This window comes from Pseudochaenichthys georgianus, chromosome 11 (genome assembly GCF_902827115.2).
Source record: "Pseudochaenichthys georgianus chromosome 11, fPseGeo1.2, whole genome shotgun sequence".
Taxonomy (NCBI): Eukaryota; Metazoa; Chordata; class Actinopteri; order Perciformes; family Channichthyidae; genus Pseudochaenichthys; species Pseudochaenichthys georgianus.
The window spans coordinates 25,346,901-25,373,497 of record NC_047513.1 but is presented as its reverse complement, the minus strand read 5'-3'; the positions used below and the strand labels follow the sequence as shown (position 1 = coordinate 25,373,497).

Sequence of the window (26,597 nt, the reverse complement as noted above, 5' to 3'; positions counted from 1 at the left end):
GCCTGCCTGGCCAACCTTATGCCCTGCACGAGACAGCTGTTCCTCTGCCACATAAATAAGGGACGGGCATGGCAAAATGAAAGAAAGAGGGCAAGAGAGACAGAGAGGGGAGGTGAGGGAAAAAAGAAAGAGACGGAGAGAACAAAAACCTCATTGAGACATGAAATAAGATTCAGAGAGGCAGATAAATCAGACCTTACACAGTAGTGTTTGGGCAGTGGGTCTGTCAGTGTTCTCTACATTTACAAAAAAACAGATACTTCTGACCAGAGATGACCATACAAGACTGAAAAGCTAGATAAATAAATGTACTTTATGCATCATTTTTTTTTAAAAAGGGAAGTAGGCGCAAATACTGCCCTGTTTGAGCAGATTGGGTCTCGCTAATCTAATCCACTTTCATGTTTTAAGGCAATCCATTCATTTTAAGATATTTTGGACATTTGCCCATTTATTTCCTTGCCAAAAGACAGAAGAGAAGATTAATGCCCCTTCTTTATCTGCTCGCTAAATATGAAGCTACCTCAATCAGACCGTTAGCTTAGCACAAGCACTGGGGAAAAAGAAGCAGACAATACCAGCATTTCAAAAGCTTGCTAATTAAAACGGTCTTGAAGGTTAATGGTTTAATAAAAGGGAAGTATTCAATAGTTGGCTGGAAATCGTTTGCATGGATACAATTGTAACGAATCAATTTCATCACTGGTGTGTTAACAGATCTATTTTCAGGGTGGGCGTGCTGTTGTGCTACTATGCTGTGATTCAAAATTGCACAAGCCGTAAGAGAATATTTGCGTATGAACAACATTTGAACAAGTTCCACAAAGACAGGTTTACACTTTTCAAATGTTGGCGATCAAACCACTCGGTATTGGATGATATCCTAGTTTTACATCCCGGTTATTATTCAATGACAGAAAAGTCTTTAATATCGTCCTTATATGTGCTTCTATTTCCAACTCAATAATAGATTCGGTTTCAGAGATCCTCTGTTGAGTTTACAAAAACAAAAATATTAGGGGAAAACACTTGTCCTCGTTTACAGTACATGTTTTAACCTTAGAGAGAAATAAATACACTGCAATCAAATTTAGATCAAAGACAAACGCAGGTTCAGTTGAAGAGAGGAAACGAGGAAGAGAGAGAGGAAGAGGATGCAGTTTGTCCTTATTCTGACCCCTGGACACTGCCCTTCACACATTCAACAGCCAAACTGTTAGCGGCGTTGCTTTGTTTTTATCCTTCCCTCTGAATCGTTTCCTCTTTTACATTTAACACAGAATACCCATCTTGTTATGTTTCTCTTTTTTACCCCTTCTCTCCTTCCCCCTTTAGGCACTACCCTTCAACAATGTATCCCTCCATCTTCCTCTCCTCTCTCCGTCCCTCTGCGGGGAATGGCCCAGTAATGCCAGACTAATAAATCATTCATGGCGTTGTCCTCCCCCCCCCCCCTTTCCTCCTCCCCCTCTTTCTCCTCCATCCTGCCATCCTCCTCTCTCTCGCTGCTATACTGTAGCGGTGACCGCATCACCACACCCGCAGACTGCATATTTACACATACACACAACAAAAATAAGAGTTAATCAGAGGGTTTTTTGGCTCGCTCCTACACGGGCTTAGATTACTTTGAAAAATGCATCATAAAATGGGATGTGGGAGGCCTGAGTTACAATACAAACAGATACGTCAAAACCCAGACAGGTCATAGCCACAGCAGACAGATAGAGAGACACTGGGAGGGGAGGGACGCACAGAGCGAGCGAGGAGGGATGACTGTGAGCGAATTAGAGGGATATAACACATAGCGGAACAGTATTTGTGTGTAGGATGTGTTTAATACATAGATAAGCAGCTGGTGTCGGTGCACGTGTGAAAAGAAAAACCTGCAGAAAAATAAGCATAACCTTTGTAAGAATTATCCCCTCTTCACACAACAGTCACATTTCCAAATTGACGACCCTAAAAAGACAAATTAGCACTCCTTCACTCCACTTTTATGGGACGATAAGGGTCAAGATGACACATGACGGCTTTTCCTTCTGCTCCGGCCAATTTCTCACATTCAACACAAAACCACAGGCCTGACAAATTGTCGTCCTTTGTCCCGATTTTCAACGCCCATGTTGTCTTTGAGAGAATACGGCAGCCCCTCCCATCATAAAGGCGAAAAACGAAAGGGTCACCGGCCACCGATACTTCCAACGGTCAAACAAACTCAAGTGGTGGTGCATACGTGTGCATGACCTGTAAAATTGCCCCTTTACGACCCCTGATGATGTCCTTTTGGTATGATACCCCACAGCCCCACCCACACATAACTCAAACATGCCTCTTTTTACACCCTGCGGTCAAACAATGTGTTTATTGATGACAACGTGTTATTAGTTAATGCATCGAGCAGCTGAGTAAGCATGACAAATCTTCTTTTGCACAGGACAAACAACTAACTTTGATTGGAGGCGGGAAAGTGTTGAATAATTCAGATTTTCCATGCAGTATTAACAAAACCATGCTGGTGGTTTCAGCCAATACTGAGTGGACTTTGTATTAGTTATGATACATTTTCTTTCGTCAATGTTTTTATTGATTTTCACAACACATAAGTCAACTTAATTGCCAACTTTAAAAACAGAATCCCCTTTTACACATGCACAGCAAATCTGAAATGATCTTACCTTCACCAAGCCGAGCTTTCTGTTACAACACAAACGCAGAATCATCCGCATAAAACAAACAGACTTTACTCAGACTTTCTCCGGTGTAGTCAGTCTGTGTAATGTCCGATGGATGGGTGTGTTGATGACGCAATAGAAAGAGAAAACAAACATCCAAAAGTGCAGAAGAAGTGCATTTACTCAAAGACTATGGAACTAAAAACAGAAGAGACAAAACTGTTCGGGTAGGGCTTAGGTCAAAATGTTCAGTGAAATTCAAGGAACTGAAGGAATCACTTGGTAGCTTGTGACTAAATTACAGCTACATGACCGTAATGCAACATGTGTAATAGGCCTCCCGCATTCTCTACGCAGGAACCCCCCTGGCCTGAACCAAACTGAGTATTAGGGTTGCCAGAAACTGACCATGATCAAAATCGATTATTCGGCAGCCCTGGCGAATAATAATCGATTATTCGACCGACCGACCGACCGGCCTGTATTATTAATAATAGCAGCATTGCAATAAATAAATTGTGCGTGTATCGCTCATCTTCAAATGGATGCACTCAAAACCCATTGTTGAGGTTGAGCTGTGATAGACCAACGTCTTTTCGCAGAGCTTGCATTTAACTTCCTTTGGACTTGTAAGTTCGAAGTAGTTCCACAAGGAGGAACTCTTTTTACCTGCCGCTTTGTTCATCTTTAGTCGCACGTGTGCAGTGTTGGGTGTAACGCGTTACAAATGTAACGGAGTTACAGTAATATATTACTTTTTGCTGTAATGAAGTAATGTAACGCATTACTAATGAAATGTGGGTAATATATTACCCGTTACAATGCTCAGTAACGCAGTTACAACACATTTTAACCCAAAATGAAATGGTGTTTTGTTTTTTAAGAATGTACTAACATAGCGAGACATTCCGACAAATTGTGCAGGTAGATTAGTAAACCTGGTGTGTTTACCCTTCAGGCTTCGCGTCGGGATCTTCGGGGCAGTTGAATGTTATGCACTATAGATCCGTGGGTGAATAATGTCAATCACCACAGCACCCTCTATTCAAAAAAGAGAACAGAGCGAAAAATACAAACAAATTGTGTCAGGTGCGCGTGACCGGCTCCGCCGCGGGTGCATCATTTACAAAGTGCTTCCACAGCAGTGACACACATCTGTGGATAATCATTTATACGAAAATGGTTAAAGCAACCATCACTAAACGCCAGCAACACTGCATCTACTGCAGACAGTAGCAACAGGTCAGATGGGGACATCACGTTACCCTCCGTTGTGGACATTAGCTAACTCCCGCCTGACTCGCCCCCGGAGCAGCAGTCTTCGTCGCCCGAAACTACGCCGCCCCTCTGCGGCCCGCACGTGCCAGGATACCACGGCAAAACAGAGCCTGCCCAGGTATATCTAAACAAGTACCCGCCTGTACAGTGGGGTTAGTTTTTTCAGCGGTCATTTTGCAGCTCGTGGTGTACAAATAGACAATGGAATATTCATGTGAAAATAGTGCCATATTCTGCCATGCCTGTAGAAATGTTGGGTCAAAAATAATGCATACAATAGCACAGAATGGATACAAAAAGATCTCATATCCCAAGCTTATCAACAAGCTAATGTTGCAGCTGAAATGTTCTCCAGGTCACAAAGTCGACCTCACATGATGATGTGATAGGCTACCAGTTTTCAAGCACAGTAAATATTCTCTTCCCAGAGTATATGATGGGACCAAAGTGACGATTTAGTACATGGTTTTAATAATACTTTTACTTTTCAATGTTTGCCATTTCAAACCATGAGCTGGTTCAAATAATATTTGCCTTGATTTACAATATGTTCTCATTTGTTTTATCAGCACAGTTTTGAAGCGTTTGTGCTTTTCTTTGCCACAGTCCACTTTGGACTGTATGAGATATTTCAGGATTGCACTTTTAACTCACTTGAAATGTTCTCACTTGCTTGGTTTCAAAACATAACAAATGCCATAATCTGTTCATTGGGGACCATCAATGCTATTTTTCATTGCTGTTGCCGGCCACTATTGCTCATGTAAACCTACTGCTGTACTGCTGCGCCCCCTGTAATCTCAGAGGCACCCGGAGTCATGTTGTTCTGGAGCCGGGCCTGCACACGGCCATATACTAAACCAAATACAGAGACCATCCCGTGTCCTGTTAGTGTTTACTACCTCTCTGCCTTCTTCTGATGATTTATCTGACGTCCAGCGCTCCGTCTTTTAACCTCTTTTCCTTTCTCTTTCTTGATCCTCCTTAGAAACCTTCATTATAGTCCTTGACACTGGTCTGTACTGTATTAACAACGTGTCACATGTTAAGAATTTACAATCAGAATCGAGTATTCAACTAACCTGTGTAATACAAGTTGTTAGTAGCCTTAAGGGCCTACACAGTTATGCTATACCACATTGCCCTTCACTGGATGTATAATGAGCTGAACTAAACTATATTTTAGCATTTCAAATACCGAGCCATTATTTTGCGGTTATTTTGGTGAAAGTAACTCAAAAGTAGTGTAACTCATTACATTTCAGAGACAGTAATATTTAGGGATGCACGATAATTATCGGCCCGATAATTATCGGTCCGATATTAGGAATTATGACGTCATCCCGATAAACCCGATACCAGTATTAATAGCCCCGATAATATACAATATTTTTTTTGGGCGTGCGTGCGTGCGCTGGAGCTATGTGCAACTCAAGGCATATGCTCGAACGGGAGCAGCCTGGAAGCTGCAATCATGTTGCACTATCCGTGCCGAGTGTGCTGACTTTTCCTACAATGTCCCACTGTCTGGATTCCTGCATAAAGTCAAATGCTCGGCACAGTTGTGGCGAAATGTCGCTCCTCTGTTTTCATTTAAACAGCTCCTTATATCCGTTAGCGCAGCTAGCTAGCACCAGATGCTAACAACAACAACAATGCACGTAAGGTCTCTCTCTCGCTCGCTCGGGCCACACATACACACACCCTCCCGGTCCTCCCAATGGCCAGTCGGTGCCTGCCGGTGAGCGTGGAAGTGTGGTCTGCCACAAGCGGGCGGCAGGAGCGGGGCTGTCAGCATCAGCTTGTAGATGGTATTTTAAACTCGATGCGCTCTGAAACTACGGGGCGGCCGAGGAAAAACAATACACATGGCGTAAATCTTTTTTATTATCGGTTATCGGTATCGGTCTTGAGAAGCAGGAAGTTATCGGTATCGGTTTCAAAAAACCAATATCGTGCATCCCTAGTAATATTGTAATGTAACTTATTACTTTCAAAAGACAGTGATAAGTAATATGTAATATATTACATTTTGGAAGTAACTTGCCCAACACTGTGGTGGGGGCGGGGTCGGTGTGTAGCGTGCTGCAGCAGCAGTCTGCTCTGCACGCAGGCTTCCTCCAAGTTTACAGTAAAACAAACTGGTGGTGTGACCAATGGCCATTTACAATTATTAATACTATTACTATTATTAGCATTAGTCTATATTTTGGTTGAAACTAAGCCAGAAAAAAAATAAAAATAATAATAAAAAAATATATAAATAAAATTGATTTTTAAAAATAATATTCGATTATGGAGACTGTAACGAATATTCGAATAATCGAATAATCACTGGCATCCCTACGGAGTATGTTCAGTTAGTGAGAAAGAGTCTGACACAGACAATCTGTTGTGTGCGACATACGTGTCAGGAACATGTGGACAACATTTGACTCGTTCTCTCGATATTCTCAGAGCTCATATGAGAAAATGACTCTAAACACCAGTTTCAAAACCTTTCTTCTGGTGTGTTCAAGTGCTCCTCACTAAATTAAAATATATTTGACTAATCACACCTTAAACAGTGAATCACAATAAGTCGAAATCCCAAAATACATTATATAATTACACATATTTAATTAGCATTTTAATTATTACACTCTACTGATGAAGTAATTTCTGTTTGCTAAAGGGTGCATAAACACCATAACTTTCCATTCAGATCCTTGACATTACTGATTAAAGGGGCCCTATTATGCTTCTTTTTTTTACCTTTCCTGTAGTGTGTTTGCCTAAATCCCAAAGTTTCTCTCCTCCACACAAAAAACACAAATATGAAACTGAAAATGATCTTCTCTTTAAATAACCTTGAGTTGCTTGTGACAAAAGAGTGGAAACGAGGTGCAAGAAGCAACAGATCAAAAAATGAATAAAACATGGCCAGCACTATTTTGTTGAAGCTGTCAATATCCGTTAAATGAAGATGAGACGGGGGTCCGCCGTATATATCACTGATGAAATGTGCAGCAGAACATAAGCAACGTTTAAACGATGCTCACAGCTCTGAGTAAACTGGTGTAATGTTTCAGTCTGAGCGTCCTCATATGAATCATCTGTGAAGAGCCCTCACTCTATCCTCTTACTGTCACCGGCCGTGTCAAATGTTTCTCATTACCAATAATGCTTTGCAAGGCCACTGTGCCTGAATAAATCGTCCTCTCCCCTGAGGTGACACTTGATGAACAAATGTCTGTCCATTACTGCTCATCAGAAGCATGTTTCGGCCAATTAAACGTAACAACTTCAGTGCAACAGTGGGTCGCTACTTGGATGTGGAATGATTGAATAAACAAATACAGTTCTCAAATTGTCCACTTAGGCTGTTAAAGTTGTATCTGCTCTACATTCAAGGTTGTATAATCATTTTGTGGAGGAAATTCTAATTCCCTTAAGAGAAGCTGATCAATTATTCATGGTAAAGTTTGTCTTTTGTTATATTTAATAAAGTAATAAAGAAAGTCTATACACAATTGAAATCAATCTCAAATGTAGGAACAGAGCAACTTCATCCTCAAAGGATAAAATGGCTTTGCACCCAGAATACAGCTTACAGTCACACTATATAGAGTGCCACAGTGACGCGTCCTAAAACCCGGAAGTAAACTCCTTCCGGTTCCCTCGACAAAAAAGCAATGCAAAAAAATTATGTATTGAAGTCAATGGAGAGAGAAAGATTATCTTTCGATCCCGTTTGAATTGTGCCACGAATTACACATATGATGTTTGTCAATTTAAAAGTTAATTTAAAAAACAAAATGTGTCGTAAAACTGTGAAGTAACACATTTGTTTGTGTGAAACGCTCAATGAACTACATCTCTGGTCTCGCACCACAACACACGTCACCAAGATGGCCATCACTACTGTCTTGTCAACAAAACCATTGACTACCCTCACTATCACCACAATGAAACAAGTCCAGAAGAATGTCATGCAAAGCTGCCTGCCTGCCTGCCTTCCTTCCTTTGATTCTCTCTGAACTTCCTGGTCTTTTTAATGTTTAATGTCAACCATTTGTGCAGATAGCGTGAAGTAGATCGCAGATGCTAATGTAGCGTTAGCATTTCTCCCCCAGGCTTAAATTGTGTATTATAGATAGAATGATCACACCGGTGACAGTACTCTTCAAAGGGTTCACGAAATATGACTACTACTCTTACTGTTTAACATGTTGGGTTACTTAATGTTACTTCATATTAAGGCTAATAAAAATGACAAGTATGTAAGTAACTAACGTACTTGCTACTAGCTAGGTAGCTAACTTGATCCAGCCACTCCTGGTCCTTTCATCAGACGGGAAGCGAAAGAACGAGCAAGACCCATTGCTGGTATAATAACAACCTGGTAACACTAAGCACCCAGGCATCTTGTTAAAGTTATCTCATCTTATCTTAGCCAGCGCCATATAGATAGATTCTATCTATATGGATAGATAGATTCTATCTATATGGCGCTGATCTTAGTAGAGGAAAACAATTGTGACATCACATACGCGACTCTGGGATGTGTAGTCTTTCTAGTTGCGTATTTTTCATCTTATATTTCAACAGTTTTACGACAAACTGTGACTCTTTTGACATGGAAATGATTTTTTAAGATTGACAAACATCATGTGTAATTCATGGCACAATTCAAACGGGATAGAAAGATACGTTCTCTCTCCATTGACTTCAATACATTATTTTTCCGAAATAAGGTCCCATGGACCGGAAGTCGATGGGCGTGACTTCGCCACTCTATAGTAGAGAGAAAATAGCCAACTAGTCCCACCCATCAATTCTCTTGGGCATTATCTAAACATCCCCACCATTAAACCATAAAACCCCCCAGTCCTTAACCATTTGCAAAGCCAGCTTTTGCCCTTCCTGCAATGTCAATCCTAAAAATATGTCTCTGTTAAACATAGGACTAAAAATACTATTTAAACGAGTAAAAGGCAATCAGAGTATAAGACATATATGTATACGATTGAAATGATTATATGAACATTTGAGACGACACATTCATTCAAAATGTGTAGTCACATTATCTGGTCATCCTAACGCTTACCTACAGTCCTACTATACCAGAAATGTACAGTTTTAGTATAACCTTTCTCAAACTGAAAATGTAAGCCACAATATACATCCTAGAGACTTTTAAAAATGTTCCCTATCCAACCAAAATATGTCCCTTACTAATAGTCCATGGGCCAGACCAAATATCTGTACCACCCGAGGTGGCAAAACATTTGTGGTACTATTTTGTTCATAGGGTCCATATAAGTACATTAAGCCATGATAGACTTTCCAACTGAGTAGCTTAGCGGAGTTACATGCTACCCCATTATTGATCAAATAACGCATTTTGTCACTTACAAAGTTTGGCGGTATGTTTTGTGTTTGTCCCTGCTATGTGGAAAATGGTAATGAAACTTGCCTGAATGAATATTATATAAGCTTTGTATGTTCTATTTGGAATATATTTTCAGATTTTTGGGGAAGAAGCTCATTTTGTTGCTTTTCAGATAATGTTATTGGAGCCGCATGCTATTGCCATTTTACATTTTATCGGACACTGCGTCTGATGTACCGGTATGTAGACATACATTTTTAGTAAAGATGTATAGTTAAGATTAAGTTAATATTTCAGTCCCAGAGGCAGGACCCAGCGGCACGGCACCAAAGCGGCCACGCCTGGAGTGCCTCATCCATTGCACATCTCACGATGAAGACTCAACCCTGGTATCACCAAAAGACATTGGTTCCTGGAAAACCCTGCTGAGAGCAGCAGAAATCAGACAGCATGCAGCGATCTTAGACATCGCAAAGGACTTGCCAGATGATGTCATACCACCTGTCACCTACCATAGGAAGTGCAGAAGCATCTTTACTGGAGAGAGGCTCCAGGACAAGTCGCTGTACGTGACCTGTGGCGAGGCATGCTACCTGATCACCAAGGATCACTGGCATGAAATCCAAGATCAACCAAAGAAGAAGCTGATGCCAGACATGCTTTAGGTGATGGTTATGGGTCCATAATCATCACAGCTAAAGACACTGATGTGCTGATACTGTGCCTTTGCTTCAGCAAGACGATGGCCTTCCCTCTGTATTGGGCTGAACGATTAATCGATTTTAAATCGCGATTCAAGATGATGCGATTATCAAATCGCAAAGCCTGCGATTTTTTTTTTTTTCTTCTTGTGTGTCAGTCATCCACACCAATCAGAAGTGCTGTGCTCCACATGTACCAGCCATTGTTAATCAATCAGAAGTGACCCATGATAGAAGGTGATAGACAGATTGATCCAATCACCTGCCAAGTGCTTTTGAAAGTGCCTGCCTTTTCCAAATGGCTTCCAATGGAGCTTTCCTAGATAGTTTGGTGAAACAAACCATCTGAGTCAGGTTAGTAATGCTCCATCACATGTTCTACATCTAAAAAGGGTGAATCTTTAACTGAAGCTTGACTTTAAAAGCAACCCAACGGAAGTTTCATGTAAGTTTAGTTCTTTCACTCGTAGCTCGGGCTGCGGGGGTGCTAGAGACAGGAGTATGCTGATACGACCTTCCTAGCCGGAGTTATGGCCACATTTTACAATAAATTTCCATTCGGCCACTTAAAAATAAATATCGCAATTCGAATCGCAATCGCAATATTTGTCAGAAAAATCGCAATTAGATTTGTTCCCAAAATCGTGCAGCCCTACCTCTGTATCAGAAGTGTGGTACACAGAATCGTACACAATACATAGACATTGGTAAACTAGCGAGCTCCCTGGGCGAGGAAGTCTGCCAAGGTCTTGTTGGACTACATGCTCTCACTGGGTGTGACACGGTCAGTGCATTCTGGACTACAGGTGACGATGGCAGTCTGGAAATGGAATGGATGCAGGGATCACCGGCACCTGATGCAGTATTGCAGCTGATGTCCTGCAAGTGTGCACATATCTGTAAACTTCCAGCCTGTGTGTGCCTGGAGAACCAACTGAAGTGCACAGACATGTGCAAACTGCAGACATGCACCAACCAGAGAAGTGAAGATGAGGACGAAGTCGCAGTGGAACTGGACGAGTCTGACACTGATGATGAAGAGAACTGACAATGTTTTGTTTAGGCAATGGTCTGGACTTTATAGTCATACCGGTACAACTTCAGATGAATGTATAGTACCCATGAAGTGCATGGCAAGTCACTGTCGATGAGTATAAACTGATGTATACTCAAGTACTGAGTAAATATTAGGGGTGTAACGGTTCACAAACATTTCGGTTCGGTACGTACCTTGGTTTTTAGGTCACGGTTCGGTTCGGTACGTTTTCGGTACAGCAGAAAAAATTATAACTAAACATAACATATTTTTTTTAAATTATTATTAAACTGTGAATGATGTATTCACTCAAATAAATACAAAATATAATAAAATAAACATTAAGGTGCAGCATTTCGATGAACTGAAATAATCTGTATTTGAACTTTACTGTACTAGTACTCACAAAACATAAACAATTAGTTTTGGGTTTTTAATTATTATTAAACTATGAATATTCACTCAAATAAATATAAAATATAATAAAATAAACATTAAGGTGCAGCTTTTCGATGAACTGAAATAATCTGTATTTGAACTGTACTGTATTAGTACCTAAGTAGCCAGTTTGACATTAGGACTTGCTTGTCATTGTATTTTCATGTTTTTTTAAAGAAAAATGTATACTGTCCACATTGCTTGCCGAAAGGGCAGATCTGCTCGCACTAGCAATGTCTCCTGCTGTGGAGAACACCCTCTCGCTAGGAACAGAGGTAGCAGATACAGCCAGGTAGCGCTTTGCTAACATGGCAACATAAGGATATTTGGCGTTTGTAATAGCTTTGGCTCGGTCTGAAGTTTTTGCGAGTGGTGGAGGCTTAAATGCTAGTGGGAGTTGGGTTCGCACTTCAGTCTTTTGGCTCCGGTGATATTCACGTTCGGGTGATGCCTTTTCAAATGAGTGCATGTGCAAGTTTGATGTATTGCCAGCCGCGTAACCAATTTTAGTTGAATAATGCCGACAAACAGCTTTGGTTCGGTCCACCTGTCTTTGTCCGTCATCCTTTCGTTCGGTACACTACGGTACCGAACGAAATTATTCGGTACGGGTACGTGTACCGTTACACCCCTAGTAAATATGTAAGTAAATCAAACTAGACTTGCCCCCATGAATATTTATTGACCTTGTGAAGGAGTTCTACATGTAAAACTGGTAGTATAGTTGACTTTATCTAGTTTTAGCTAGACACTACAGACATGTACATGTAACTATGTTATGCAATTCTATGTTTTATGTTAAGTAATAATAATTTTATTTGGCTAAAATATTGTCCAAGTTACTTTAGATTAGAATGACCTGTCTAACTAAACAACACCATAAGAACAATGCATTAGCCATTAAATGGTTGACTTCATGTTGGTATTTGAGTTATATGTACATTCAAGCCACATTTTACGCCTTCGAATTTGGCGCTTCGGGTCATTGTATTCAATAGCTGATTTCTATGACTAAGCTACCACTCTGGAATGTCTATCATACCAAAATATCATCTATAGATTAGGGCTGTCAAACGATTAAACATTTTAATCAGATTAATCACAGCTTAAAAATTAATTAATCATGATTAATCACCATTCGAACTATGTCCAAAATATGCCATTTCTTTATGTATATTGTTGTGGGAATGGAAAGATAAATGAAAGAAGGCGGATATATCAATTTAACATACAGTATCTATGTTTATTATAACATTTTTCTGCATGTCAAAATGAAAGACAACCCACACACCTATCAATCATCAAACCGTGGGGTCTTAATTCATTACGTGTTGATTTCTATCAACGGGGGAGTACTTCAGGAAAGTCGACAGGGGGGGGCGGGCTAGTGGAGTACTTCGTGACCACAGAGTGTGAACGTTGTGATCAGCTGTTTTAGCGCAGTTCTCCAGTGAAGGGGGGAGTCTCCCTCCGCAGCCGGATGGCGTAGTTTTGGCACAGTTCCGTTGTACAGACCGACGTTAACAGCAGCCCTGTCTGTGCACACGGAGACCGACTCTGTCGTCCGGTGATCTAACCGCCTTCTGGAAAAGCTTCACAAGTACGTCGGTACGCAAATGCGCTTTGTGACACAAGTGACGGTACGCATTTCAGATTACGCACATAACCTGCGTACCAGTTATCTGCACCCCTGTACCAGAGCCATAGTATTACTATTATATGGCTCTGCCCTGTACTACAGCAAGAGTATTCTGCGTCGGGACTTCCTGCAACAACACCACGCCGTTATCAAAGATGTTCTATTGAGAAGACGATCACTACGTGATAGGGGTGTAACGGTTCACAAACATTTCGGTTCGGTACGTACCTCGGTTTTTAGGTCACGGTTCGGTTCGGTACGTTTTCGGTACAGCAGAAAAAATTATCACAAAACATAACATATTTTTTTTAAATTATTATTAAACTGTGAATAATGTATTCACTCAAATAAATACAAAATATAATAAAATAAACATTAAGGTGCCGCATTTCGATGAACTGAAATAATCTGTATTTTAACTGTACTGTACTAGTACTCACAAAACATAAACTATTAGTTTTGGGTTTTTAATTATTATTAAACTATGAATATTCACTCAAATAAATATAAAATATAATAACAAACATTAAGGTGCAGCTTTTCGATTAACTGAAATAATCTGTATTTGAACTGTACTGTACTAGCACCTAAGCAGCCAGTTAGACATAATGACTTGCTTGTCATTGTATTTTCATGTTGTTTGAAAGAAAGATGAACTTGTCCACATTGCTTGCCGAAAGGGCAGATCAGCTGGCACTAGCAATGTCTCCTGCTGTGGAGAACACACCCTCTCGCTAGGGACAGAGGTAGCAGATACAGCCAGGTAGCGCTTTGCTAACATGGCAACATAAGGATATTTGGCGTTTATAATAGCTTTGGCTCGGGCTGAAGTTTTTGCGAGTGGTGGAGGCTTAAATGCTAGCGGGAGTTGGGTTTGCACTTCAGTCTTTTTTCTTTTGGTACCGGTTATATTCACGTTCGGGTGATGCCTTTTCAAGAGTGTGCAAGTTTGATGTATTGCCAGCCGCGTAACCAATGTTAGTTGAACAATGCCGACACACAGCGTTGGTTCGGTCCACCTGTCTTTGTCCGTCATCCTTGTACGTAACTGCGAAACCAAAATGTTCCCAAACCGGACACTTCAATGATGCTGGAGGATTTTCGAGCTCAACTTTATCTGCGTTCGCCATTTCGACAGTTCCTCAAATTACTGACAACATTTGAACGCATCCCTCTGACCAGCTCGTCCAATGAAATGACTTGCTCGCTCTATGACGCGTTGATCACAATGGGAGCAAATTACTCTGAATGCTGCGACGCAGCACCTGAGAATGCTTCCAAGAAGTTGTTCACGTTCTCATTTTTTTACGTTTAACGTTATATGCGTACCCTGGCGCTGCAACTGGTGGCACGTATGGGGCGGGCCATTCTGCACATGCGTTAAATATTTTAACGCAATTAATTCAAAAAATTAATTACCGCCGTTAACGCGATAATTTTGACAGCACTACTATAGATATATGCCACTTGAAAACACTTCACTAAAATGTGCCACCTTGGGTGGTACCGATAAGTGGAAATATATATAACTATATAACCAGTAGACACAGATTATCACTGCCCAGGAGCTCAAATAGGAATCTCCGAAACCTTAAGAAAATGCCACAGTCTACCAATATATTTGAATGCTACCTGTATAGTAATAACAGTATTTTTAACTGTAAACAGCTAAATAAACATGAAACTAAAAATGTGTGAACATGCACTACAAGAAATATTTGAATATTTTCTCCCGTTTCCAATACCTGGGTTTCGAGTATCGTATTCAAATGTTGTGTTTATATTATACAAACATAGAATTACATGGATAGGCCTCATTGTCACTAATACCAATCCAGCTATTTGATCAGTATTTTTCAGATATCTAATAAATATTGTATTGCATCCATCCATAAAAAAAAAGTAAAAAGGGCAAAAAAACACTTTTAAATGTATTTAGCACAATGTACTGTACTTGGAATATGGTGCAAAGCTTCCAAAGGCTTAAAATAACTGGCTAATTAGAGACATTTCACACCCACGAGACACCCTATGACACACATTTTGCTATAATATGGGTGAGGTACAGTGAGGGTTGTAAAACGGTTTTCTTTTTAAATACGCTCATACTGTACACCCAAACATTTTCCCATAATTCCAAATGCCAACTAGGGACTGGGAGCGGGGGAACAGTGATGTTGTTGCTGGAGGGACCCCCGCTGGTCCCTGGGCTCAGACTTTAGGAAACCATGGGTTTACACTATTTGGCAGTGCCTCATTCCCTGACAGTACAGCTCGTGTGTGTGTGTGTGTGTGTGTGTGTGTGTGTGTGTGTGTGTGTGTGTGTGTGTGTGTGTGTGTGTGTGTGTGTGTGTGTGTGTGTGTGTGTGTGTGTGTGTGTGTGTGTGTGTGTGTGTGTGTGTGTGTGTGTGTGTGTGTGTGTGTGTGTGTGTGTGTGTGTGTGTGTGTGTGTGTGTGTGTGTGTGTGTGTGTGTGTGTGTGTGTCATGGATAGCATGTTCATTTAATGAGTGAATAATATCCCCCTGCATGTCCAATGAACTGTGTGTTGAAGGCATGGGCCAGGGGCAGGGGGGGGGGGGTTGATCTTAACACAATAGGAGTGTTAGGGGAGTGTGGGAACCGATTCTCCCCGGGACAATAGACACTTCCCAGTGGCCACAGCATGTCCATTCACTATCAGCTGCTGGGCCGGCGAAGCACGGCGCTGAATATGCACCAGCTCAGCACAATGTAGCTTTCTCCCAAACAAGACCAGACTGTTTCCTATCCCAAAGACAACACAGGCCAGCTCTAGCCTATACACAGCCTCATTCTCACATAAGCAGTCCCTTTCTCACTCTCTGTATGTCTGCCTGGCTGTCACACACACCAACAGGAGGCAACAAGGCCAAGGATTGTGGAGATAGGCCGGGGCTGCCGTGCCGTATCTAGGCCACGGTTTCTCTCCAACACGCAGGGTCGTTGAGATATTCTGGGCTGAAATGTTATTAGCGTAACCCAGTTTACCCAGTACCAGGTGACTGCTTGAAGAGGCGCTCCCCCGCAGGGACACACACTCTCAAGGACAATGCACGCCAAGAGGAGGGGAGGAGGAAGAGGGAGAGAAAGCTGAAACAGGAGCAAGGTGATGAAACTCTGCAGAGAGGAATCACTGCAGGCTGCTTTAGATGTAGCGGTCACACTGTGTGTTTCTAAGTTGGTATTTCCTCTCTGAGTGCTGGTGTGACCTAGTCTAAAAACTGGTACCCAACCTTTTTTCTTCTCGCGTGCGTGCCCTTTCGTTGCTGCAGCAACAGAGCCTGAGAACCTAACTTGAAGGCGGGGCTTAGAGAGAGAGGAGCTACGACACCAAGCCTTGGAGTTTTATAAATGTCACTGTGACTTGAACTGAAAGAATTGAACTATTCATATCTTAGACTGCACTGTAACTTTTATCTTTTAATGTTTATTTTATTGACTTTTCTTTTTATTGACTGATTTTAAATGCCATTTTCTTAATGTCTTTCATTTTTTGTTTTTCTTTTAATGTTTCTTTTACTGTTTTTAAATGCCTTTGTCTGAATGTCTTTCATTTTTGGAAAGCACCTTGAATTGCCTGGTGCTGAAAGGTGCTATATAAATAAACTTGCCTTGCCTTGTGACACACACACACACACACACAAGTGGAAGTGAGAAAGTAATGTCCTATGGTTTAAATATAGCAATCTATGCTTATTTTTAACTGCAAAAACAATAGGAGACACTGACTGTGATAAAAGAACAAACACATTTCTTTACGACAAAAGTTCAATGTTACAGGATACTGATTTATGACTGGAGTCCATTCACTTATAAATAGAACAGACTCACACTGTATTATGTCTAAAGAAAACGACTGCTAAATTAATATAAACATTTTATATTTATTCATCTTACATATTCAGTCATATAACCCTTATATTTATTTTAAAGTTGTCAACATTTCTAGAAGAGGAGATAATGTGTAGAGCTGCAACAATAAGTAGACTTATCAATTAGACAGACAGAAAAATTATAAGCTAGATTTCCTGATAGTGATAACTTAAATTAAAGTAGGCCTATCTGTTAATGCACCACTATATATCAAATATAAGTGCATATTTTAGTTTTTTCAACAGACCAAACAAGACATCACCTTTGACTTTCGAGAAATGTGGATGGCCCCTTTTTTTCCACTACTTTTTATTTTATTAAACCATAATCAAATTGTCAGATTAAATCAATAGGGAGTTGTTGCAGCCCAAGTAACATACCTTTTCTATTAGTGTTATTTATAGACAAAAAATGCCAAAACGCAGAATGGTTATAAATTAATTATATATATTTTTTCTTATATCCTCTAATAACTACATTGAATTTTTGTCAATGTAACTGTATTTTATTTTGCTAACAATGTCAAAAATGGTGCTAATATGTCTGGCTCATATTGTACATGTCACTCTTATTGTCAAATATACATACTGTATAAAGTAGATGTTCATAGTACAGTCAGTGCTGTTCTAGACAGAAACAAATCCATGCTTTACATCCAATTGTGCACTTTCTTCTTCTGGCTGCAGTGATATTTCATTTTAAATTCATGTTATCTGAAATGTTTGTCTTAAGATATGGTTGATCAAGGATTCATTCAGGATTTAATTGTACTAGTCACACTAAACTTACAACAACAATTATGTTCTGTAACCTTACTACACCTTAATAAAACATGTCTGTTATTATCATAAAGCTTAGAAACCACAGCCTTGGGTCTTGAGATAACTTTACCATGCATTTCATCGACAGTCAACAACATTGAATACATCCATATATTTTAGTTTTTAAAGTGTGCACCATGACTAAGAGATAGAAGCTAGACATGACAGTACAGCTGGTATACATAAACTGATAGCAATGCTTCTATGTTAATATCCTCTATTACCTGTGTGTGAGTTTTTAAAGACTTAAAGGACCAGTTTAAATGACTTAATTCATTCAAACAGACCTCTAATGACTGTGTTAAATGTCTGTTTTCTCCAGCTGCTGTGTCTCCCTGCAGTGCACCTGAGGTGAGATTTAGAGCTGGATAAAAGTCAGTGTATACCTTTAATGAACATGGTAGAGGAATGGCCGCATTACATTGACAAACTAAGTCATGTTCATTACCTGACTTGCTGATTTAAGCTAAGCTAACCCCTGTTAGCTTGCGTGGTAGCATAAATATCGCTACACACAGTTATAAGACAGCCTACTAGTTTGTATTCACGTCTGTAATCATTTGACTGAACAGCAGATGTTTTAGTTTGACTTTACTCGACTTATTTCAAACGTTAGCGTGCTATCAAGAGCATTATAGCTGCCTTGTCAAGGACTCCCTGCTTGTTTCCTGGAGTTTAACAGTCCTCCTACCTGCATGGAGTCGGCGCTGATTATTTCTCCCTGAAGCCGTCTTCCGAGCTCTATCGCCAGCTTGGACTTCCCGGTGCCGGTAGCTCCTAAAATCACCACCAAAGACGGTACCATGGCTCTGCGTAAGCCACACAGCACGCTAGCAGCGGACGCCGCCATGATGCTTCTTTCCTAGGCACCCAGCTGACTGGTACAGCGCATGCGCATAGGGCGTCGAGATGAGAGGTTGGCTCTGTTACTAGGCAACAAGCAGTGGATAGTGTGAAGGTTCCTTCATCTTTATGAGACTCATTGAATGTAATTGCTCGAGAATGTAATTGTTTTTCAGTTTTTTGACTTTTTGTGTGAATTCAAAGCTTCCTGCAGACTTATATGTTACGAATTGGATCAAAATCTGTCAATAAGAATGTATCTCATCTTTTTGCTGCATTTGTGAACATATTATGCAATTTTTTATAACATTAACGGTGTTTAAGAAATGCCTTTACATGGTGGATTGCAGCGTAGTTATAATTGTTTCTATGGAAACTGACGGAGCTCTGCGGCAGATGCTTGTTGCCATGGCAAAGATGCCAGGATCAGTTACCTTGGAGACTGCTCTGAGGAAATGGTGAATAGGGAGATGTGTGTTTACTCGTACAGGTGGTTTTAATGGAAAACAATTGTGTGCAGTACAAAAATACTCTGAAAAAAGTATTTCCTCCTAAAGATTTAATAGTATTTCAAGCCAATTATAAGATAACATTACATTTCATTTTGCTGACGCAGTAACTTCAACCATGAAGAAACAAACTAAAAAGCAAGAATCCTGCACATTTCCTATCTATAAGCAAAGTAAGTGTTACTGCACTAGCTTCTCAAAAAAAGGAGAGAATTTATTAATGTTTTGTTTGTTTTTATTTATTTATTTGTATGTTTTTATTGGCCAAGGTGCTGTCAAAAAACAGGTTAGATGATCATTCATTAGTGTGTGTGCAAGAGACAACCAGAACAACAAAACAATAATTTATGATGTCAAACCATGAATTTATTATTTTCTGGACTTACTCGTCATACATAGAGGCTTATGAGGTACAGAAAAAAACAAAGTGCTGAAACAAGGCTCCAAAATCACCATGGTTAAACTCCAAAAGTCAGTAAGCAACATCCACTGACTGTGCCAACAGCAGAAACCTGTGACCAATACAAGTCAAACAAAAAGGGGCTGCTGTGGGTGCACCCTATTGAGAGAAAATAAAAACCAGGGCTTATGGTGGCTTGTGCTGAATTAAAAAACGGGGACATAAATATGTAATCACATACATGATGATTCCCCTGCTCTAATGCTCTCTTTCCATCAGTGTGGGTCTGTGTTTATGTTACAGCATAATAAAGCAGGGGGTGTTTCCTCAAGCGCAGCCTCTGGCCCTATCAGAATAGCTACAAGCTACACGTGGGAGTTTCCTGAGTGCTAGTAATAGCAGAGTACGCTACTCATGCCATTTACAGTACTATTTCAAGGGCTACAGTGTTCTGTTGCATGGCTTATGGGAACAATAAGGGGGGCATCGGCCTTGCAAAAAACTAAAACAAAGGGAAAGCATAAGGTTACTCAAGGCTACACACAAGTTTAATTGGTAGATCCTCTTAAGTCCTCCCTCCTCCCTGCACACCGCAAAACATTTAACAGAGTGCTACAGCTACAGTGATTGGATTGAAGACGGGAGCATTCAGGTGCTTTCAACTCCAGATAAAAAGCAGACCACACATGCCAATTTTCAGCACATAACCACCAATAAAGCCCCGCCAGCTACAATAACAAAAACAGTCATTAGCTCACACTGAAACACAACTCTGTAGGAAAATATAGTATAAAACTTTTGTGAACTTGTACAAATAAATCAAACCCCAGAAACAGATCATGAACAGTAATGAAAACAAGTAGGCTTTGCAAAAAAAAAAAAAAAAACTGGCGACAAAGTGTCTAGTGTGATCAATGTTCAGTAAGTGTTTTATTTCGACTCTTTTTCATAATCTTTTTATTAACAAAAATAGAAGCTTTGAGTTATCTTTGAAAAGCCAGCAAGCTTTAGGGCTGAACAAAAACTAGGATGAGTAAAGTAGACAGCTCTGGTTTTGGTTTGGAAGGGACTGTACAGTAAGGGAACTATAAACATAACATCCAACAGGATAGTCTACGTACATTGAAAGGCTTCTATAGGCGTTACACTGAATGCAAAAACAAAAACAAATTGACCAGACAGCAAGATGAAAGAAATGTACAGTTAGACCTCGTTGGGCGTCATCTCAAAGCAAATGTTGGCATTTTTAAATGTCTCGAAACATACAGGTTAAATGAAGCCATTCTCTAAAATATCTTTTTTTTGGTTGATAATAATTTGAAGCCAACATTCAACTTTCCGCTGGTCTCCATGGCACAACAATAATAGTAATGATCCTGGTGAACATCTTCATAGTGTTTTTTGATTGAAAACACGATTATTCTCAAAGAACTTCTATGGCAACTTATATTTTCTTGATCCAATTAATGCTACAAATCAGGCATTACTGTGGGCGTGGTGCTGCTGTTGAAATGTCTACGATGCAAGAGGAACACACTGAATTGAAAACCTGCAGGCACAGAAGTTAGGACTCAACCTGAGCTATTCCAGAGGTGCAGAATATATTGTATCCAGTTGTAATGTCATTTGTTACATGGCTCAGTACAGTCCCACTACAGCAAGCATAAAAGCTACATGCCTCAACTGCTGACGAGGGAAACGGTGGTAAGAAAAGAACAAGAAAATGAGGTTAGATCGAGAATAATAGAAAAGAAAACGGGAAAGAAACAAGGCACAACTTGATAACAAAATGTGAAAGTTGTTTGCCAAGCGCTAAGGAGCTAAGGGCTGTAAAGAACAACACATTAGAATCTATAGAGGGCCTTTTAGAAAATGACAGACAGAAAGAGAGGACATATCTGCTGGGTAAGCCCCATCACAATCAAGAAATCGTCTGACCAGACCATGCAGCAGGTAGAAAAATGTGAGGAGTTGATCAACTAGCAGCTGCTTCATTCACAGCAATCCTTCCCATAAACAAGCAACATTTGAGCATTTTTCAGCAAGTGGGGGATTATAACATGAACCTATATTCAATAACCATGGACATATTAATCTGCCCGTAAAACGCCCTATAAGATCAGTCCCTAGCTTGCTGTCCTGACCAGCTTACGGCCTTGTCCATCACTCAGAAGCTAAATGTGCAAACCACAAAAATAGAAAACAAAAACAATTAAATCCACCCGCACTATTCCAACGTGATCAAATCAAAGTGAACATTAGTGTCTCTTCTCCTTCATGTATTCAGTTCTGTGAGTGTTTGTGCGCGTGTGGTGAGAGCCGGTTCCCCCACGTCGCTCAGGAGCGTTTGAGCAGCGCCAGCCTCTGCAGCAACTGCAGCTGTCTGGACTTCAGCTGCTTCCTCTCCTGGGCCTTCTGCCTCTCACTGACATGCAGCTGCTGCAAGTACTCCGTGGCTCGAGTCAGGATTGCCACCTTCGGTGTCTTGGGGCAATCCGCCAGGCCCGGGATCTCATCCCGCAGCGACAGGAAGCGCGAGCGCAGGTCGTTCCTCCGCTTGCGCTCGAGGAAGTTGTGCGCCTTGCGCTTGTCCGTGTCCTCGCAGTCGGAGGACTGGGGGCTTGAGAGGTGGCAGAAGGAGCGGGGCTTTGAGAGGGAGATCTGGGAATGGGAAGAGGAGGAGGAAGAAGAGGAGGAGGAAGAGGGAGGGGATGAAGGGGGTGAGGAGGAGGTAGGAGAGCAGGCGCTGAGGTCAGGCGACTCGGACCTGAGTCCAGCCACATGAGACTTCCTGTTGTCTGAGTTCAGAGGGGCGTGGCCAGATCGAGGCTGGTGGTGGTGATGATGATGAGAGTTCAGGTGCGAGTGAGAGGAGGCCTCCTGTCGGACCCTCTTCCGAGGCGGCTCCACATGCTGAGGGAGTGTGTCCGGGGAGGGGGCAGCGTAGTTGTGCTGCTGTTGGTGGATGGAGATGTGGAAGCGCTTCATGCCGGTGTCCAGGGGGTCCGCTCGCACCGTGATGGTCACTGGTTTGCGAGAGTTGACCATCCGACGAGGTTTACGCTGCTGCTGCTGCTGCTTGTGCTCCACCGTCACCACATCGATCTCCTCTTCATCCTCATCGTTATCATCTTCATCATCTGAAAAGGAGCATAGAGTATTAAGGGATGTGTTTGATGAGCTAAATAACTGCAAGTGACAGCTGAAAGATGAGTCCACTTCTGCTTTCTAACACGAAAAAGTGCTTCTTTAAAAATGCACACTTCCACATGACCACACACAGTCGCAGGGATTATTCACTGCATTAGTTCAGCGCCGTCTCTTCACTCAAGAGCGAGGATAAGAGTCGGGGTCGGGTTAAGAAGCACTCTTCTTGTTAAAATGAGCCGACTAATAATCAACGCTGCACACGCTTGAAACCACCAGAGTGGAAACGGGTATTAATCGCGAGGAAAAAGGTCTTATTGACTTGATTCCTGCCAACTGACAAGACTCCTGAGAGATTTTCAATGCTGTTGTAAATTGAAACACACTTTTTAAATTAATTGCACCTCTGTGGATTTCACTGCTCAGAAAGTAATAAGCTCCATTTAACACAGTAAAGAGGGGAAAGCTTTAGAGGGAGGGCTGCCTGTCTATTATTTACATTTATATGACAAACGATGTCATCTCACATTACAAGGCATGAAGAATTGATTCCTTCAAGCAGCCCTATATAATGCCTATTTGTAGGAGCTTAAGCACACATGTATGTCCTGTGATTGCTCATTCTCCTCTTCTTTGAACGCATATTACCCCCTGAAACGGTGTGAAACACAGCCTCCAAACTCACGTCAAAGCATTCTGCACGCCTAGCCGACCTCCTAAACGGCTAATCCCGCTCTATTCACAGCCTGGGCTGGCTCGGACCAAATCCACCCGACTGACACAATTGGCGCTGCAGCCTGTTGAGCGGAGGAATGCAGCAACAAGTTCCCTTTGTGACATTCCACACACACCATTATGCATGGTCCAACATCACATGGAAAGCCTACATACCAATCTCAATCATATGAGTTAACAGAGTGGAAATGGATATCAAAAGTAGGCCTGGAGTCTGGATACAATAACTAAACACAGGGTCAATTTTCCCTTCCTTTCATGCTACATAAACTTCCAATAATAATGAGCAGTCTTATTGAATTCATGTCAAATCCGAAGCCGGGGAGTGTGGAGAGAGAGGATATTGTTATCATAAGTCAGACTGGAGGAACAGGGGGAGGGAGCAGCTGGTCTGCTGGAGCAGGGCCAAGCAGCAGATGTTTCAATGGGCGTGTCACTCTGGGCTGGAAGCATGTGTTGCATGCACCAAGGTAACGCAATGCAGTGATCATGTGCCATGATGCCAACCCCTACTGTAAGATAATGGCTTATCAGAGCAAAATATTAACTACACGGTGGAGGGACACATCACATATGAGGTCAGATAAAGGAAAAAAAATCCAATTTCATCCTCACTGGAAATGTAGGTGGGCAAATAGAGGAAATGCACATATTTTATTATATTTTTTCGATAAGGAATATTATTGAAATAGCCGGGAGAAGATCCATTATAGTAACATGCTTCTCTAAACAGAAACGCCATTTATATGTTACTGACCTGATGAGTCGGTGTGAGACTCTGAACCGGAGGACACTTGCTTCTTGCATCCACTGTTTACCGGGAAAGTGAGCACCGCAGCGGGGTCCACACAGTCCGCAGCCAGTCCGCTTGGAGCCGACGCTTCTGCGGGGGCACCCTGCTGCTGCCTCCCCGGGGAAGCAACCACAGAGGCGGCTGCTGCGGCGACTTTGACACCGGCCCCCGTCCCGGGACAGGATGCAAGTCTCTCCCCTACAACTCTCTGCAGCTGCTGTCCGGCGGAAAACCCACTCCACATACAGTCCTGGATAATAATGGAGCTGAGGTTCCCATAAGAGTCATTGGAGGTGGTCAGCTTGCAGGGGATTTCCTGCTGATGTTGCTGCTGCTGCTGCTGCTGCTGCTCATCGTCCTGCCCTAAAAACTGGGACACCCACTCTAGTTTGTCCCCCAGAGACGGGCAGAGCAGCCCGACCCGGCCGGACCCCTCCACTGCCCGGATAGGGGACATGGGCGGGGTCGGCACCAGCTCGAATTTCTTCCATATGTCCTCACTAGGCGCTGTGGACTTGAAGAAATCCTCATCCGGGTCGTGGTGGTCGTCGTAGAAATAATGTTGGTAGTGGTCGAGGTGCTCCATGTCCCAGTTTTCATACCGAGGCGCGGTGGTGCTAATACCCGGCATCAGTGCTTACGGGCGGGGGGATGAATCACACCCTGTTCCCTCGGTCTGCGGAGAGAAAGAGCCAACAGTGTCACAACCGAGCCTTATTCTCATCATTATAGTCACAGACATGAGGATTTGGAGCCATGCAGATTTGATCTTTTTTTTTATTTGAGGAAATATGTAATTAGCCAATTAATGCTAGAAAATAGTCATTAAAAATAGGTTTAAGAGAACCATAGATGTGTGGAACAAAACGCTGGTGACAAACAGACTATCTTTACACAAAGTTAAACTACTCTGTGCCGTTGCTGAGAAGTACAAGTTTCGCAACAGTCTTTCAAACATGACAATGCTTTAGTAGTATACTGACAGCAAGAGGAGGAGAGCAGCTTTTTGTTTTTTTCTGCTGACTGCTTGGCAGAAAATAGGGAGATTAAACTAGAATTAAATAGATTAATTGGATAGACAGGTACTCCTCCTGGCTGCCAATGAACCTGTGCAGACGGCGGTGTCGTATGTAAAGTATATTTAGCTCCTCCTCCCGGTTCAATTCCTCCTTGTTAAACTCAAGAGAAATCAGCTGCGACTCAAAATCAGGTAATTAAGCAGCAGCAGTCACGGTGGGAAAGCCGCCAAAAACATCAAAAACTCCCCGTGAAACCTGTCCTTATTCTGAGCCTGTGTGCTAACATGCCGCTAAGGAAAAGTTGCTGTATAATAAAAAAAGGTGGTTTACCTGGTGTTGGGAGTAAAAACCCTGCCCGCGTCTTCATAGATCCGCTGGGCGCAGTGAGGTGTCCAAACCAAAATGCAATGACTCCTCTTCCTCAGATGTAAAGGTTTCAAATGATCCAATGGGCGTCTTTTCCGGTTGTTAACAGTGTTTGAGGTAAATGTCTCCGTTTGGTCGCAGTACCCACCGCTCTGAGGGCTGGATGTGCTTCGATTGTGGTCACTTTCTTTGCCGACTGCTGGACTATATGATCCGGGGGAAGGCGAGTTGGCTGTTATGCATAAAAGGGCGGGTCGTAGTAGTAGAGCCACGCCTGCAGCTTAAAGGCACAGCACCACATATTCAGAGGCACACACTGGAGGAAGACATGCATGCAGAGGGACTCCTGTGAGAGCAGAGGGCATTATGTGACACTAATTTCATAAGGTGACACTCCTCTGCTTTTGCAATAATTATGCAAACATAATAACAACGTGTGTGAATGTGTTGGCGTGTACACCATATGTTTATGTATCATGCTGCATAAGACAGGTTGTGATAAGATCCTCTAACAGGGAGAGATACGAGTTTGTTCTGTTTCTTTTTGCTTTTACTTCAATTACTTTTATTTTATGAATTGTTGTAATTGTTTTGTATTGACTTTACCTTTTCTGACATGTTTTTTTATATATTTAGATTACAGCTTTAAGCCTGTGCAGTGAAATCCATGTATTTCCAGATTTTGTTGAATGTTTTTAATAAACTGAAGGCTGAGGTGTTCCTTTATGTGTTGCCCTACTTCTTAAAGGAATGCTTTACCCACACAATGATGATTTTGTAAAAATTACTCACCCAGTTTTACCACTACAATACTGCTTTGTTGTTTTTGCAATACATAATTTTTTGCATTCCTAGACTATGAGCGAAATATCCTAAAAAATGATAAAATAGTTTACATTGAGATAAAATAGAGCCACATTTAACAACAGT

General features: G+C 41.6%; 2 protein-coding genes across 3 annotated transcripts in view; both read right to left on the bottom strand.

Moving 5' to 3' along the window:
• The window catches only part of trit1 (tRNA isopentenyltransferase 1), a 54,002-nt gene extending 35,227 nt beyond the window's left edge, over positions 1-18,775 (bottom strand). For both annotated transcript variants that reach the window (XM_034095228.1, XM_034095229.1), the window contains exon 1: positions 18,547-18,775. In XM_034095228.1, the coding sequence (XP_033951119.1) occupies positions 18,547-18,705 (159 nt within the window). In that variant the 5' untranslated portion in view covers positions 18,706-18,775. The remainder of the gene's footprint in view (positions 1-18,546) is intronic.
• A 700-nt stretch (positions 18,776-19,475) lies between these two features.
• myclb (MYCL proto-oncogene, bHLH transcription factor b) lies at positions 19,476-25,872 on the bottom strand. Its single transcript, XM_034094988.1, has 3 exons — positions 25,632-25,872; positions 24,247-24,958; positions 19,476-22,747 (listed from the first exon to the last, which is right to left on the bottom strand). The coding sequence occupies exons 2-3, from the start codon at positions 24,911-24,913 to the stop codon at positions 21,945-21,947; spliced, it is 1,470 nt and encodes a 489-aa protein (XP_033950879.1). The 5' UTR covers positions 24,914-24,958; positions 25,632-25,872; the 3' UTR covers positions 19,476-21,944.
• Positions 25,873-26,597: the final 725 nt, after the last annotated feature.

Bases quoted from the DNA above. Each gene is read 5' to 3' on its own strand.
- myclb (XM_034094988.1), bottom strand. From the start codon at position 24,913: ATGCCGGGTATTAGCACCACCGCGCCTCGGTATGAAAACTGGGACATG. The intron at 22,748-24,246 runs GTCAGTAACATA...GCTCCTTTTCAG, and splicing joins GTCTCACACCGACTCATCAG to ATGATGAAGATGATAACGAT.